Raw genomic sequence first — 15,326 nt, 5'->3', positions numbered from 1 at the left:
GACCATAACTCCACGTGTAGGTGCAGTGTACGTAGCATGCAGACACGTTGGTTGCAGGCCCTCGCCTCCTTGTAACCAACACACGGCCATCACTGGCACCGAGACAGAACCAGCTTTCATCAGAAAAGACAACAGACCTCTACCCTGCCCTCAAAAGAGCTCACTCTTGACACCATTGAAGACACAAATGGCGGAGACAGTGGACGACACGCTTCAGTGCGTCTGGCTTGGAACAGCCCTTGAAGTAACCGATGTGTAACAGTCTGTTGCGACACTGTGGTGCCAAACGCTGTTCAGATTGCAGCTGCAGATGCAGTAGTAAGTGCCAGAACCATTCGCCGGACACGGCGGTCTTCCCTGTTGGTAGTGCCACATGGCCATATGCAGCCCGGTCTTTTAGCGTCCATACATTCTGGTAATCACCGATGCCAGTAATGTACAGTGGCTATATTCCTGCCAAGTCTTCCTGCAATATCACAGAAGGAACAGCCAGCCTGTCGTAGCCCTGTTACACGACCTCGTTCGAACTCAGTGAGGTGTTGCTGACGGAGTCTTTGTCACCTAAAAGGCATTGTTGACTAAGATTTACTCACCACTTGCAGCCTTAAGTGTAACAAACGCTCACGACGCGTGTATTTGAAGCAAACCTGATTTGCATCCTCATAGTGGCGCTACCAGAGCCTCTTTTACGGGACTGGCGAGAAATCTGAGTGTACGTCATCTTTCAGATGTGGAAACACGCCTACCAACTTTCGCTTATGTCGCGAAACTCCTCCTCAGTGTCGCCAATATTTTTCGATAAGTAAGATTATTTCCGACAACTGTCAAGAGTAAGAAATCTGATTTCATAGAATATCTAATTGTTTCAGAGGTAAACTGGAAATACAAAGACACGGGTTATCAAGACATAATGGGAAAAATATAATTTGGTAAATGAGATTTCGATTGTGTGGTGTGCGTACTGTAAGACCTTTGGTATACACACCATCAGATTATTTGACTTATCGCTCTAACGAAGTAGGCGAGTGTCAGCAATATGTCTCGTGGTCTTATCATGGCGTGTTTATCTTCTGCCATTAGGTCAGACAATAGAAATGCCACTTGCACGCTTAGAGTAGCAGATTGACGGTGACCAACTTTAAACTGAACTTGATTAATTTTCACACACATTTATTAAAATAATAACAAGCATAAACATTACGTAACTTGTTTCTAGATGCTATTTACAATTGACAATCTGAAGTTCCTTTGGTCTTGGTACGTTAATCTTATTCTCACATATCTCTAATACTTGACAAAGTGTATATACATTTATCTTCATGGCTATGTACAGGAATATGATAATCTTCTTAGGTGCAGACTGAAACTTGACTATAAACTGGTACAGACTAATGCAGACTGGTACAGACTGGTGCAGACAAATGCAGACTGACTAATCGGAGGTCTGTACACTCATTATAATACCAGGTATCACTGCGCGTTACATATTAATACGTGGATTGGCGGAAGCAGAATTTGGTCCATCTCTAAGGCAGCGCCATCTCGTAGTCCGGAGACGGACGAGCGCTGCGCCTGCGCTGTTGTGCTTAGCATGGTGCGCTCTAGTGGGAAAGTTGTTAAGCGCTGACTATGCGGAACTATGTACACAACAGATTGACAGTCGCCATGTATCAGAATAGTTCCGAAAACTTCCTTTTGGAACGTAAGGTGTACAAACTTCAAAGAAACATCGTTAAAAAGGAGTGGTGTCAAAAGGTCCAGCTGAAATAACTGTATCATCATCTGCTCCTAAACGGATGTCACAAAATTATACATTCGTTTCAGAGCCCAGAATATCTCTTGCCTGCCTATGCTTGTTTATTTTATTGTTTTATTTATTTTTATTCATCTCTTTAATTTTTCCTTCTTTTGAAAAACAATAATCTGCAGTCCATACTTTAGTAAAAGAGGGTTATCAAATGTAGAGTAATACGAAACTACACTGTGCTTCAAAGGACTTGGCAGCATGTTTCTGCTGTCAGCTGACGTGTCTGTGCCCCGCCCTATAAACCTCTCAACCCCCTCCCCCCTTTCCATCAAGCCGGCGTGCCTCTCGGATTGGAACAACTGCATTTTTTTTTGGTCATCAGTATACTGACTGGTTTGATGCGGCCCGCCACGAATTCCTTTCCTGTGCTAACCTCTTCATCTCAGAGTAGCACTTGCAACCTACGTCCTCAATTATTTGCTTGACGTATTCCAATCTCGAAATGGGAGATATGATACTGCGTGAAGAGTTTGACAGAGCACTGAAAGATATGAGTCGAAACAAGGCCCCCGGAGTAGACAATATTCCATTGGAACTACTGACGGGCGTGGGAGTGCCAGTCCTGACAAAACTCTACCATCTGGTGAGCAAGATGTATGAAACAGGCGAAATACCCTCAGACTTCAAGAAGAATATAATAATTCCAATCCCAAAGAAAGCAGGTGTTGACAGATGTGAAAATTACCGAACTATCAGCTTAATAAGTCACAGCTGCAAAATACTAACACGAATTCTTTACAGACGAATGGAAAAACTAGTAGAAGCCAACCTCGGGGAAGATCAGTTTGGATTCCGTAGAAACACTGGAACACGTGAGGCAATACTGACCTTACGACTTATCTTAGAAGAAAGATTAAGGAAAGGCAAACCTACGTTTCTAGCATTTGTAGACTTAGAGAAAGCTTTTGACAATGTTGACTGGAATACTCTCTTTCAAATTCTAAAGGTGGCAGGGGTAAAATACAGGGAGCGAAAGGCTATTTACAATTTGTACAGAAACCAGATGGCAGTTATAAGAGTCGAGGGACATGAAAGGGAAGCAGTGGTTGGGGAGGGAGTAAGACAGGGTTGTAGCCTCTCCCCGATGTTGTTCAATCTGTATATTGAGCAAGCACTAAAGGAAACAAAAGAAAAATTCGGAGTAGGTATTAAAATTCATGGAGAAGAAATAAAAACTTTGAGGTTCGCCGATGACATTGTAATTCTTTCAGAGACAGCAAAGGACTTGGAAGAGCAGTTGAATGGAATGGACAGTGTCTTGAAAGGAGGATATAAGATGAACATCAACAAAAGCAAAACAAGGATAATGGAATGTAGTCTAATTAAGTCGGGTGATGCTGAGGGAATTAGATTAGGAAATGAGGCACTTAAAGTAGTAAAGGAGTTTTGCTATTTGGGGAGCAAAATAACTGATGATGGTCGAAGTAGAGAGGATATAAAATGTAGGCTGGCAATGGCAAGGAAAGCGTTTCTTAAGAAGAGAAATTTGTTAACATCCAGTATTGATTTAAGTGTCAGGAAGTCGTTTCTGAAAGTATTTTTATGGAGTGTAGCCATGTATGGAAGTGAAACATGGACGATAAATAGTTTGGACAAGAAGAGAATAGAAGCTTTCGAAATGTGGTGCTACAGAAGAATGCTGAAGATTAGATGGGTAGATCACATAACTAATGAGGAAGTATTGAATAGGATTGGGGAGAAGAGAAGTTTGTGGCACAACTTGACCAGAAGAAGGGATCGGTTGGTAGGACATGTTCTGAGGCATCAAGGGATCACCAATTTAGTATTGGAGGGCAGCGTGGAGGGTAAAAATCGTAGAGGGAGACCAAGAGATGAATACACTAAGCAGATTCAGAAGGATGTAGGTTGCAGTAGGTACTGGGAGATGAAAAAGCTTGCACAGGATAGAGTAGCAAGGAGAGCTGCATCGATCCAGTCTCAGGACTGAAGACCACAACAACAACAACAACAATTCCAATCTCTGTCTTCCTCTACAGTTTTTGCCCTCTACAGCTCCCTCTAGTACCATGGAAGTCATTCCCTCATGTCTTAGCAGATGTCCTATCATCCTGTCCCTTCTCCTTATCAGTGTTTTCCACATATTCCTTTCCTCTCCGATTCTGCGTAGAACCTCCTCATTCCTTACCTTATCAGTCCACCTAATTTTCAACATTCGTCTATAGCACCACATCTCAAATACTTCGATTCTCTTCTGTTCCGGTTTTCCCATAGTCCATGTTTCACTACTCCAGACGTACATCCTCAGAAATTTCTTCCTCAAATTAAGGCCGGTATTTGATATTAGTAGACTTCTCTTGGCCAGAAATGCCTTTTTTGCCATAGCGAGTCTGCTTTTGATGTCCTCTTTGCTCCGTCCGTCATTGGTTATTTTACTGCCTAGGTAGCAGAATTCCTTAACTTCATTGACTTCGTGACCATCAATCCTGATGTTAAGTTTCTCGCTGTTCTCATTTCTACTACTTCTCATTACCTTCGTCTTTCTCCGATTTACTCTCAAACCATACTGTGTACTCATTAGACTGTTCATTCCGTTCAGCAGATCATTTAATTCTTCTTCACTTTCACTCAGGATAGCAATGTCATCAGCGAATCGTATCATTGATATCCTTTCACCTTGTATTTTAATTCCACTCCTGAACCTTTCATTTATTTCCATCATTGTTTCCTCGATGTACAGATTGAAGAGTAGGGGCGAAAGGCTACAGCCTTGTCTTACACCCTTCTTAATACGAGCACTTCGGTCCTGATCGTCCACTCTTATTATTCCCTCTTGGTTGTTGTACATATTATATATGACCCGTCTCTCCCTATACCTTACCCCTACTTTTTTCAGAATATCGAACAGCTTGCACCATTTTGTATTGTCGAACGCTTTTTCCAGGTCGACAAATCCTATGAAAGTGTCTTGATTTTTCTTTAGCCTTGCTTCCATTATTAGCCGTAACGTCAGAATTGCCTCTCTCGTCCCTTTACTTTTCCTAATGCCAAACTGATCGTCACCTAGCGCATACTCAATTTTCTTTTCCATTCTTCTGTATATTATTCTTGTAACTACTAGAAGAACTTTCGTGGGGTTGTAGGAATATATAGCATTAGTTGTTATTTTTGAAAATTGTTGTCTTCCTCAAGACCTAGTACATGGAACTTCCAGGGTATTCCAGTCATATATGTACATATCACAAAGAACTACTGTAGTAACTGGAATACGCAGAAGTTTTTCGGACAGTGTGTGTTCATCGCACACGTAGCAGCAATAGAAACGATTTTCGTGTGGTTTTCACAGGTAGAGTCAGCGTAGGTTGAGGCAACGTATAGACTTTATTTCATCAAAATTGGATCACAGAAGAAACATGTCTTATTTTTAAGTTTTATAAATGCAATACTACGCCGCTAAACTGATTTCTATGAAATTTGGCATGGTCAACACAGGGACAGTAAATGTTTGTGGACGATGCTGGGTTGTCGTCCGCTGATGTCTGATATGTGCTCCACTGGAGTAAATCTGATGATCGAGCAGGCAAAGGCAACATGTCGTAGAGCATTCTGGGTTATAACGGCGGTATGTGGGTGAGCATTGTCCTGTTGGAAAGCATCCCCTCGAATGCTGTTGATGATGGTAACACAACACGCAAAATCAGCAGATTGGCGTACAAATCTGCAGGTAGGATGTGTGAGATAACCACAAGAGTGCTCCAGCTGTCAGACGAAATCGCACCCCAGACCGTAACACCAGGTGTGGATCCAGTGTGTCTAGCATGTAGACAGATTGGTTGCAGGCCCTCAACTGGCCTCTGATCAACACACGACCATCACTGGGACCGAGGCAGAACCAGCTTTCATCAGAAAACACATCATACCTCCACCCTGACTTCCAATGAACCCTCGCGAGATACCACGCAAATGACGGTGGTGTGGGGTCTGTGGAATGCACGCTACAGGACTTCTGGTAGGGCTCTGTCCCAGAAGTAACCGTTTGTAACAGTTCGTTGTGTCTCTCTGGATCTTGAAATTGCTGCTGCAGAAGCAGTACGATACGTCTGAGCCACAAGCTGAACACGATGGTGTTACCTCTCGTTAGTGGCCATATGAAGCCCGGTCTTTATGTGACCGTACATTCTCGTGACAAGCGCCACAGCAACCTGTGCAAGAGTTACATTCCTGCCAAGTCTTTCAGCAGCATCGCAAAGGAACAGTCATTTCTCGTAGCTTTATTACACAACCTCGTTCCAACTGTGTGTGGTGTTGACAATGGCTAGTTTGTTGCCTTAAAGGCACTGTGTCTAATATCAACTCCCAAGTCCAATCCCAAAGCTAACTATCGTTCAGAACCGTTGCAGTGCGTATTTAAAGCAAACCTTATTTTCATCCTCATAGTGGCGCTATGGCGCCACTCTCATGCCACTGACGAGAAATTTGAATGGACATCATCTTTCAGACGCCCACAGACTTTCGTTTAGGTCGCAGAACTCCTTCTTGGAGTTGCGAATTTTATTCGTCAGTGTATATGTGACAGTAAATCGGTCACGATTTCGCTTCTAAAATGCTGAACCGATTTTTATGAAATTTTCTATGGATAAATCTTGAACCCTGAGCAAAAACATAGGCTACTTAAAAAAAAAAAAAAAAAAAAAAAAAAAAAAAAAAAAAAAAAAAATGAAAATTCGACGTTTAAAAGGGTGATTTGGGGGATGAAACTCTTTTTTCACATCACTGAATGACCTTACAACATGTTAAAATGTTATTAAATTTGTTGCCTACTGTACACACTGTATAATGTATAGAGCTAGTTCAATATTCAATATCACACTGCATGGATGAGCGCGCCTGCACACGTCCGTCTGCATGCACCGTTCGTCAGCAGCGGTGTATGCCTGCCACTCCGTCGTGTGTTCGGGTGGTTGGAGGGGATGTAGCGTCCGCATACATTTTTGCGATTTCTGTTAACGTCCGCATTTTTTGGTTTTGGGAATGAAGATCTTTTGATTTTTGTTTTCAACAATTTGTGTACTTTTTACTACGGTCATTGAATTGCATCATTTGTTATTAGCTTAAATTCGATCTGTTACACTCACAAAATCGAAAATAGCGATTTGTATTGCATACAAATTATGTATCTTTTACCTTCAACCATAGGTAGTATCTATGGTCAAAGCATAGCTGTGATTGTCTACGTGCTGTTTATTTTCGTATGACACACGTGTTTTTAGCGAACTTGTTGATCGTCCAGCTGCATCTTTACTTTCCGTATTCATCTTTTTGGGTAAGTTTCGTGAATTTCAAAATATAGCTTATGGCACAGAATTATAGTTAAGTTTTGTAAGTGAAGACTATTTCATGGTTTAGCTGAACAGTACGTTTTGATCATTCTTTGTTTAACTTTCGTTTAAGATAATTTCTCATCGTGCCTAAGAGGAAGTGTGCATTTACGGATAAACTCCGAGAAAAATATCCGAGGATGTTTCGAGTATCTGGATATGTGGGTGGAACCATTTTCTGAATTTTCTTGTTTTAAGTGGCTCGATTTTTCAGATATATCGTGGTCTTACGTGGAAGCATCAGTCAAATTTTTGAGAATAAATATATTAAAGTTGACGATGAAAAGTGCTGTGATCAGTTTTACAGTTTAAAAAAATTCATAGCCACATATGATGGAAAATCAGAACCGGGCCATAAAAAGTGGTGCAAGTATGTTGAGTCGTGTAGCAGTGAGGAACAGTTTAGCGAGTTAATCAAAACTGCACAATTCTTCTTCGCGTTGCCAGCGCATAATGCTGTGGGGAGACGTTGTTTCATTAATAGAGGCACAGTGGACAAAGGAGAGAAGTAGACTCACTATTGACACTGTAAAGGGGACTGCAATGGTGAAATTTAATTTTAGAAATTTGAATTGCAAGAACTTTTTTAAATATTTGTATCAAGAGAAGGAACTTTTAAAAAAGATTCAGTCACGTGAAAAATACGTAGGTGCGTGAGAAGTGTGTAATGTTTTTATTTTTTTTCTTATGTAATAAGTTTAAGAAATAGAAAGTGTCCTCTTTTTTCATCGTAAAATGTGGAAAAAATGTCCTCTTTTTGGCATTCCGAAATCTGGTAAGCCTACTTACTCAGCATCACTCAACATAACAAAACGACTGATATACGAGTGTATCTGGGAGTAACAGATAGTAGCAAATGTTTGTGACTGTCCTTGGATTAGTGCTGTGGGAATTGACAGGTATGGTGGATGATGATTTTATAGGTACCCTGTCTAAGATTCTAGGGTAGAGTTGTTCCGATATTGCTTGAGTGTTTTAGAATGACGGAAGTTACCCTGTGCTGTTGAACACGTTTGGTGCTTTGTGTGTGCCTACAGAAGGGCGTGGTGCACGGCATCCTGTTGGCGTACAAGTACATGGGCAAGCAGAACGGGGGCGCTGGCGGCCTGGTGGTCAACGTGTCGTCCGTGGCGGGCCTCGACCCCGTCCCCCAAATGGCCATCTACTGCGGCACCAAGCACGCCGTGTGTGCCATGACGCGCTCCTACGGGGTGAGTACCGCTCCTGGTGCCGTTACCTGCAGCATTTCTAATGTCCAGCACATGTGCAAGTTGTGGGTGTGAGTAGTTTTGACATTTACTTTGCAAGAATTGAACCATCTCAAAGGCACCGCTATGAAATTTCATGTTATTGGTATGTATACTCAGCATATCTTACTCAAACATTTTACAATTAAGGTGACCATGTTTTCCAGACCAGAATTTGGGACACACTAAAAAAATTGATACTGCAAAAAGTAAAATCAGATTTAATTAAACACAATAAACCGGACCTCAGGAAGAACAATGAGTCATCTCAAAATGTATACTATAAAACTTATAATGAAATAGTATAAGAGTCCTTTAAATTGCAAATAACTAATTTGCCAGTAAATGCCATTATAGTCTACACAACATTAATATGGACACGTAGCCCCGTTTTCGTCTAATGTGAGACCTGTTATCTGGTAATTATTACTTAAACCTTTGAAGTGTATCACTTGTCACTTTTCTCAATTATGATCGTACATGTAACACCTTTGATACTTTTACAGCCCATGTTTATTTACTGTAATATTATACGACATTCGATTAGTACTCAAGTTAAAATAAGAAACTGAAAAAGAAGTTGAAATTGTTCTAGTAGAAAAACACGAAATGCAAAATTGTAATTTCTGAAAAGTAATATAATAACGAAACTGTAATAGGTACAATTCAAGGAACACAGTTTACAAAAACATAAAACCATAAATGGGATTATATAATGTATGAATAATTTTCGCTGAGAAAAGGGATTCAATGTGAACTTTCTTTATAGCAGAAAAGACCATTTTTTTCTTGTACGCTGTAACACAGGAAATTTCATAATATTTACTACAACTGTAATCGTCAAAACAGTTTCTCTTCCTTTAGACATGCATACGTGAGCTACAGACATTGTAATGTAAGATACGGACATTGCACAAACACTGACATTGTAATAATCAATGATTATTAACAATTATATTCTACTTACCCTGTATGTGAAAAATTTCACAACTCAGAATGTGCCGCTCTTCATGACTAACTGATGCACACCTGCCAGTAGCAAAGCTAAAGTTCCACTGCTCTTACTGCGGCCCATCACCAGGTAGCCTACAACAAAGCAGACACATATACTCTGAAGTGGACAAAGTGTCACATAGAGATGAGACGTTTTTCGTGCACATTGGGGCACTTCACTCGTATTTTTCTCTGAAAGAAACTAAAAATTGATGTTTTTGACTTGTATCAATTTTCTGGATGCGAAATGCAAAATATCACTTAAATCTGTTACCAAAATTACATTGATTTACATTTTGTTAGTGCCTCCTAAGATTGTCTCGGTGAAGGACCACTTGCACTTCCTTGAACTCATTCTTGCCGGGAAGTATGCTGGCTGATGAAGAACAACTAAACTCAACAGTTACAAGTCAGAGCAGAGTCTCACAGGTATCCCATTTTAATTTGTTATTCTTTACTACTAACTTTGATCACACCACATTTTGGAGACAGTCACCACATCTCCTACTAAATGTTCTTGCAAAATACACAACTGGCCATTAAAATTGCTACACCACGAAGATGACGTGCTACAGATGCGAAATTTAACCGACAGGAAGAAGATGCTGTGATCCGCAAATGATTAGCATTTCAGAGAATTCACACAACGTTGGCGCCGCTGGCGTGCTGACATGTGGTAAGTTTCCAACCGATTTCTCATACACAAACATCAGTTGATCGGCGTTGCCTGGTGAAACATTGTTGTGATGCCTCGCGTATGGAGGAGATATGCGTACCATCAAGTTTCCGACTTTGATAGAGGTCGGATTGTAGCCCATCGCGATTGGGGTTTATCGTATCGCGACATTGCTGCTCGCGTTGGTCGACATACAATGACTGTTAGCGGAATATGGAATCGGTGGGTTCAGGAGGGTAATACGAAACGCCGTGCTGGATCCCAACGGCCTCATATCCCTAGCAGTCGAGATGACAGGCATCTTATCCGCATGGCTGTAATGGATCGTGCAGCCACGTCTCGATCCCTGAGTCAACAGATACTCTGAACCATCTGCACGAACAGTGCGTTTGCAGCAGCATGGACTATCAGCTCGGAGATCATGGCTGCGGTTATCCTTGACGCTGCATCGCAGACAGGAGCGCCTGCGATGGTGTACTCAACGACGAACCTGGGTGCACGAATGGCAAAACGTCATTTTTTCGGATGAAGCCAGGTTATGTTTACAGCATCATGATCGTCGCATCCGTGTTTGGCGACATCGCGGTGAACACACATTGGAAGCGCGTATTCGTCATCGCCATACTGGCGTATCACCCGGCGTGAGGGGTATGACACGTCTCTGTCACCTCTTGTTCGCATTGACGGCACTTTGAGCGGTGGACGTTACATTTCAGATGTGTTACGACCCGTGGCTCTACCCTTCATTCGATCCCTGCGAAACACTACATTTCAGCAGGATAGTGCACGACCGCATGTCGCAGGTCCTGTATGGGCCTTTCTGGATACGGAAGATGTTCGACTGCTGCCCTGGCCAGCACATTCTCCAGATGTCTCACCAACTGAAAACGTCTGGTCAATGGTGGCCGAGGAACTGGCTCGTCACAATACGCCAGTCACTACTCTCTATGAAGTGTGGTATCGTGTTGAAGCTGCATGGGCTGCTGTACCTGTACACGCCATCCAAGCTCTGTTTGACGGAATGCCCTGGCGTATCAAGGCCGTTATTACGGCCAGAGGTGGTTGTTCTGGGTACTGATTTTTTCAGGATCTATGCGCCCAAACTGCATGAAAATGTAATCACATGTCAGTTCTAGTATAGCAGTCATCTGCATTTCTTCTTGGTGTAGCAATTTTAATGGCTAGTAGTGTAATATCATTGTACAACACACAGTTCAGGAGATAGGCTATGGCCCAGTGCCGGAGTCAGACTGGGCTCTTCTCGAAAACTTAAACCAATGCAATACAGTGTAACACTGTGTAGCATACTGTATAACCCGGTGTAATTGGGAGCGTGCAGGTGTCATGGGACACGCGGCCTATGGATAGTTTCTTTGATAAATAATAAATACATCTTCCGTCTCGGGCACGAAACCCACCATGGTTTAAATTTTGGTTAGTAATCAGGATTGGCGACGGAAAACTTGCGGCACAAGACTTGACCCCTCATTCTGTCAACGGCCTTGTCAATGAGGCGGGAGGAACAGACAGTGTTTCAGGGCACTCTCATGTCCTTGGCGAGGGAAGCTGCCGCTGAAAGCGGAGAATCAGCAATGATCAGCGACATGAGGCTGCTGAAGGCAACGGAAGCCACTGCATTAATGGCACACAGCGTGCATCCACAGGACACGTGGCCTGTAACTGAAAAAGTGTCATGATGATCTCTCCATTGGCAAAAGATTCCAGAATAGTCCCCCATTCGCATCTCCGGGAGGGAACCGTCAAGGGGGAGGTGACCACGAGAAAAAGATTGAATAAGCAATAAAAGGATAATGTTTTACGAGTCGGGGCGTGGAATGTCAGAAGCTTGAACGTGGTAGGAAAGCTAGAAAGTCTGAAAAGGAAAATGCAAAAGCTCAATCTAGATATAGTAAAGGTCAGTGAAGTGAAATGGAAAGAAGATAAGGATTTGTCGTCAGATGATCAACAGCAGCAGAAAGTGGTATAACGGGAGTAGGATTTGTTATGAATAGGAAGCCAGGGCAGGGAGTGTGTTATTGTGAACAGTTCAGTGATAGGATGGCTCTCATCAGAATCGACAGCAAACCAATACCGACAACGATAGCTCAGGTATAAATACCGACGTCACAAGCTAAAGATGAAGAGATAGCGAAAGTGTATGAGGATATTGAAAAGGCAATGCAGTATGTAAAGGAATATGAAAATCTAATAGTTATGAGGGACTGGAATGCAGTTGTAGGGGAAGGACTAGAAGAAAAGGTTTACAGGAGAATATAGGCTTGGGACAAGGAATGAAAGGCGAGAAAGACTAATTGAGTTCTGTAATAAATTTCACCTAGTAATAGCGAATACTCCGTTCAAGAATCACAAGAGGAGGAGGTATACTTCTAAAAGGCAAGGTGATACGGGAAGATTTCAGTTACATCAATGTCAGACCGAGATTCCTAAATCAGATACGGGATTGTAAGGCGTATCCAGGAGCAGATATAGACTCAGATCACAATGTAGTAGTGATGGAGATTAGGCTGAAGCTTAAGAGATTAGTCAGGTAGAATTAATACACAAAGAAGTGGGATATGGAAGTACTAAGGAACGACGAAATACGCTTAAAGATCACTAAGACTATTGATACAGCAATAAGGAATAGCTCAGTAGGCAGTACAGTTGAAGAGGAATGGACATCTATATAAAGGGCGATCACAGAAGTTGGAAAGAAAAACATACGTATAAAAAAGGTAGCTGCGAAGAAGCCATGGGTAACAGAAAATACTTCAGTTGGTTTACGAAAGGAGGAAGTACAAAAATGTTACGGGAAACTCAGGAATACAGAAATACTAGTCGTTGAGGAATGAAATAAATAGGAAGTGCAGGGAAGCTAAGACGAAATGGCTGCATGAAAAATGTGAAGAAATCGAAAAAGAAATGATTGTCGGGAGGGCTGACTCAGCGTATAGGAAAGCCAAAACAACCTTCTGTGAAATTAAGAGCAAAGGTTGTAACATTAAGAATGCAATTCCATTATTAAATGCAGAGTAAATCGAAGTAAGACGAAAATAATGAGAAGTAGCGGAAATGAGAATAGCGAGAAACTTAACATCAGGATTGATGATCACGAAGTAGATGAAGTTAAGGAAGTCTAATACCTAGGCAGCAAAACAACCAGTGACGCACAGAGTAAGGAGTACATCAAAAGCAGACTAGCAGTGCAAAAAGGGCATTCCTGGCCAAGAGAGGTCTACTAGTATCAAACACAGGCCTTAATCTCAGGAACAAATTCTGAGAACGTACGTCTGGAACACAGAATTGTGTGCTAGTGAAACATGGACTGTGGGAAAACCGGAACAGAAGAGAATCAAAGCATTTGAGATGTGGTGCTACAGACGAATGTTGAAAAGTAGGTGGACTGATAAGGTAAGGAATGAGGAGGTTCTGCGCAGAATTGGAGAGAAAAGTAATACGTGGAAAAAAAATGACAAGGAGAAGGGGCGGGATGATAGCACATCTGTTAAGACATCTGGGAATTACTTCCATGGTACTAGAGGGAGCTGTAGAGGATAAAAATTGTAGAGGAAGACAGAGATTGGAATACATCCAGCAAATAACTGAGGACGTAGTTTGCAAGTGCTACTCGAGATGGAGAGGTTGCCACAGGAGAGGAATTTGTGTCGGGCTGCATAAGACCAGTCAGAAGACCTGAGGGCTCAAAAGAATCCGTTTGTCAAAAAGTTTTAGTTTTGTCAACATAACCAAAACTAATAAGAAAACTGTTGCCCCTAACCATCGCCGTATCCGCGCGCAGTTTTTCACTCCCAGGACGTAAACTCGGGCAGAAGCTAGAATTAGTGTGAAACAAGGCTCTTCCAACCAAATGACTTTCTTCCATTCCTCCAAAGCTCACATATTATGGTTTGGGCATCAAGTTACGGGCATTTTCATCACTGATGAGTGGTTATTATTTACAGCCCTTGACGCCGAGATTATCAGAAGATAATATCGAGTTGAATCTGTTGATGTCCGCTGACTGATAACAATTCTCTGGAAATGTTATACAATATAACTTGTGAGCGATCTGCTCTGTTTTGTAAATTGGTTTGCAGAAACTATACCTTATAATAAACAGAGTAAAAAGCCGTGTAAATGTTTTTAAAAATGCATGTTAACTTCGCTGTATTCAATTTTACACATTCATTCCGACCGGATTCGGTTTGCAACCAGTATCGGAGGAAAAGCAAGAACCAATACGACTATTACATTTTATATATCGTGCTACAGACGAATGCCGTACCAGATGGCATGTTATGATACACAGTAACAGTTATCTGTGAAATATTGCGACTCATTCTACTGTGATACAGAGATTGAGCGTCAAGGTCATCTATAAACACGAGTACACTTGTGAATAAAGTGTGGTCAGCAACGTAAGTACTGAAGTTTGAATTGATTGCGCAAAGTAATTTTTCATAAAACTGTAGTAGTGAATACCAAGCTTTTCCAACCGCTATCCGAATGGCTTTCCCAATGGGGTTATGTAGCAATCTGAATACATCAGTCAGTGGTACGCACTCATTGTGAATCTAATGCTGCCAGTAGCAGGGCGGAAAGCTCCCTGATTTCCGGTGTAAACATTATGAGCGGAAGATTGCCTCCCAGGCGGTGAATGTACTATTGGGCTGCGAACTCTTGCAGTAAACTAATTTCCTCACCAAATATTGACAGTGGAAGTTATGCAGCTTCTACCAGTAAGGCGTTCGTAGTAGCAGCTCACTTTTCTCCTAGGCATATCTGCAGGCGTCGGAATTGTACCACGTCTAGTTTATGAAGCATGTTTAGCAGTGTAGTGTTGTAAGGAACATCCATAATTGATGACGGAGTCGCCTAGGCGTTTGTTCATCATCAAGTTAATGTAAGGGTCTGCTTCCCACCGAGATCCAGCTACAGATTTCATCGCCTTAATGCTGTCTACCGAATGTCCCTTCGAGCCATTAGAGAGGAGCGGTCGTTATAGAGAGGTCGGTGCAAAGTATGGGAGCCCTGCACACTGCTAGAAACTCATGCTTCAGAAGACAGGTAGATAGCAGTATGTGTGCAGATATTGTGATCATTGGCACCTTAGGATATACCCACTTCAGCGTGTTACCTGCTTTTTCTCAGATTTAATAGTCTTCTCGCAAACACGTTATGTAATTTAGCACGTGATGTTTTATGCACACTCTTAACTGCACTGCGGAATACACCTGTCAGTATAGACTAAAAACTAACCGTTTTGC

General features: G+C 41.9%; 1 protein-coding gene across 1 annotated transcript in view; it reads left to right on the top strand.

Moving 5' to 3' along the window:
* Positions 1–15,326, top strand: part of LOC124605761 (15-hydroxyprostaglandin dehydrogenase [NAD(+)]-like) — an 83,964-nt gene that overhangs the window by 55,527 nt on the left and 13,111 nt on the right. Inside the window, exon 5 of the mRNA XM_047137646.1 lies at positions 8,181–8,354. Coding sequence (XP_046993602.1) covers positions 8,181–8,354 — 174 coding nt within the window. The remainder of the gene's footprint in view (positions 1–8,180; positions 8,355–15,326) is intronic.

The sequence above is a fragment of the Schistocerca americana genome, chromosome 3 (genome assembly GCF_021461395.2).
Source record: "Schistocerca americana isolate TAMUIC-IGC-003095 chromosome 3, iqSchAmer2.1, whole genome shotgun sequence".
In the NCBI taxonomy this organism is placed as follows: Eukaryota; Metazoa; Arthropoda; class Insecta; order Orthoptera; family Acrididae; genus Schistocerca; species Schistocerca americana.
The sequence above is the reverse complement of the archived record's forward strand: the minus strand, read 5'-3'. Positions and strand labels throughout refer to the sequence as shown.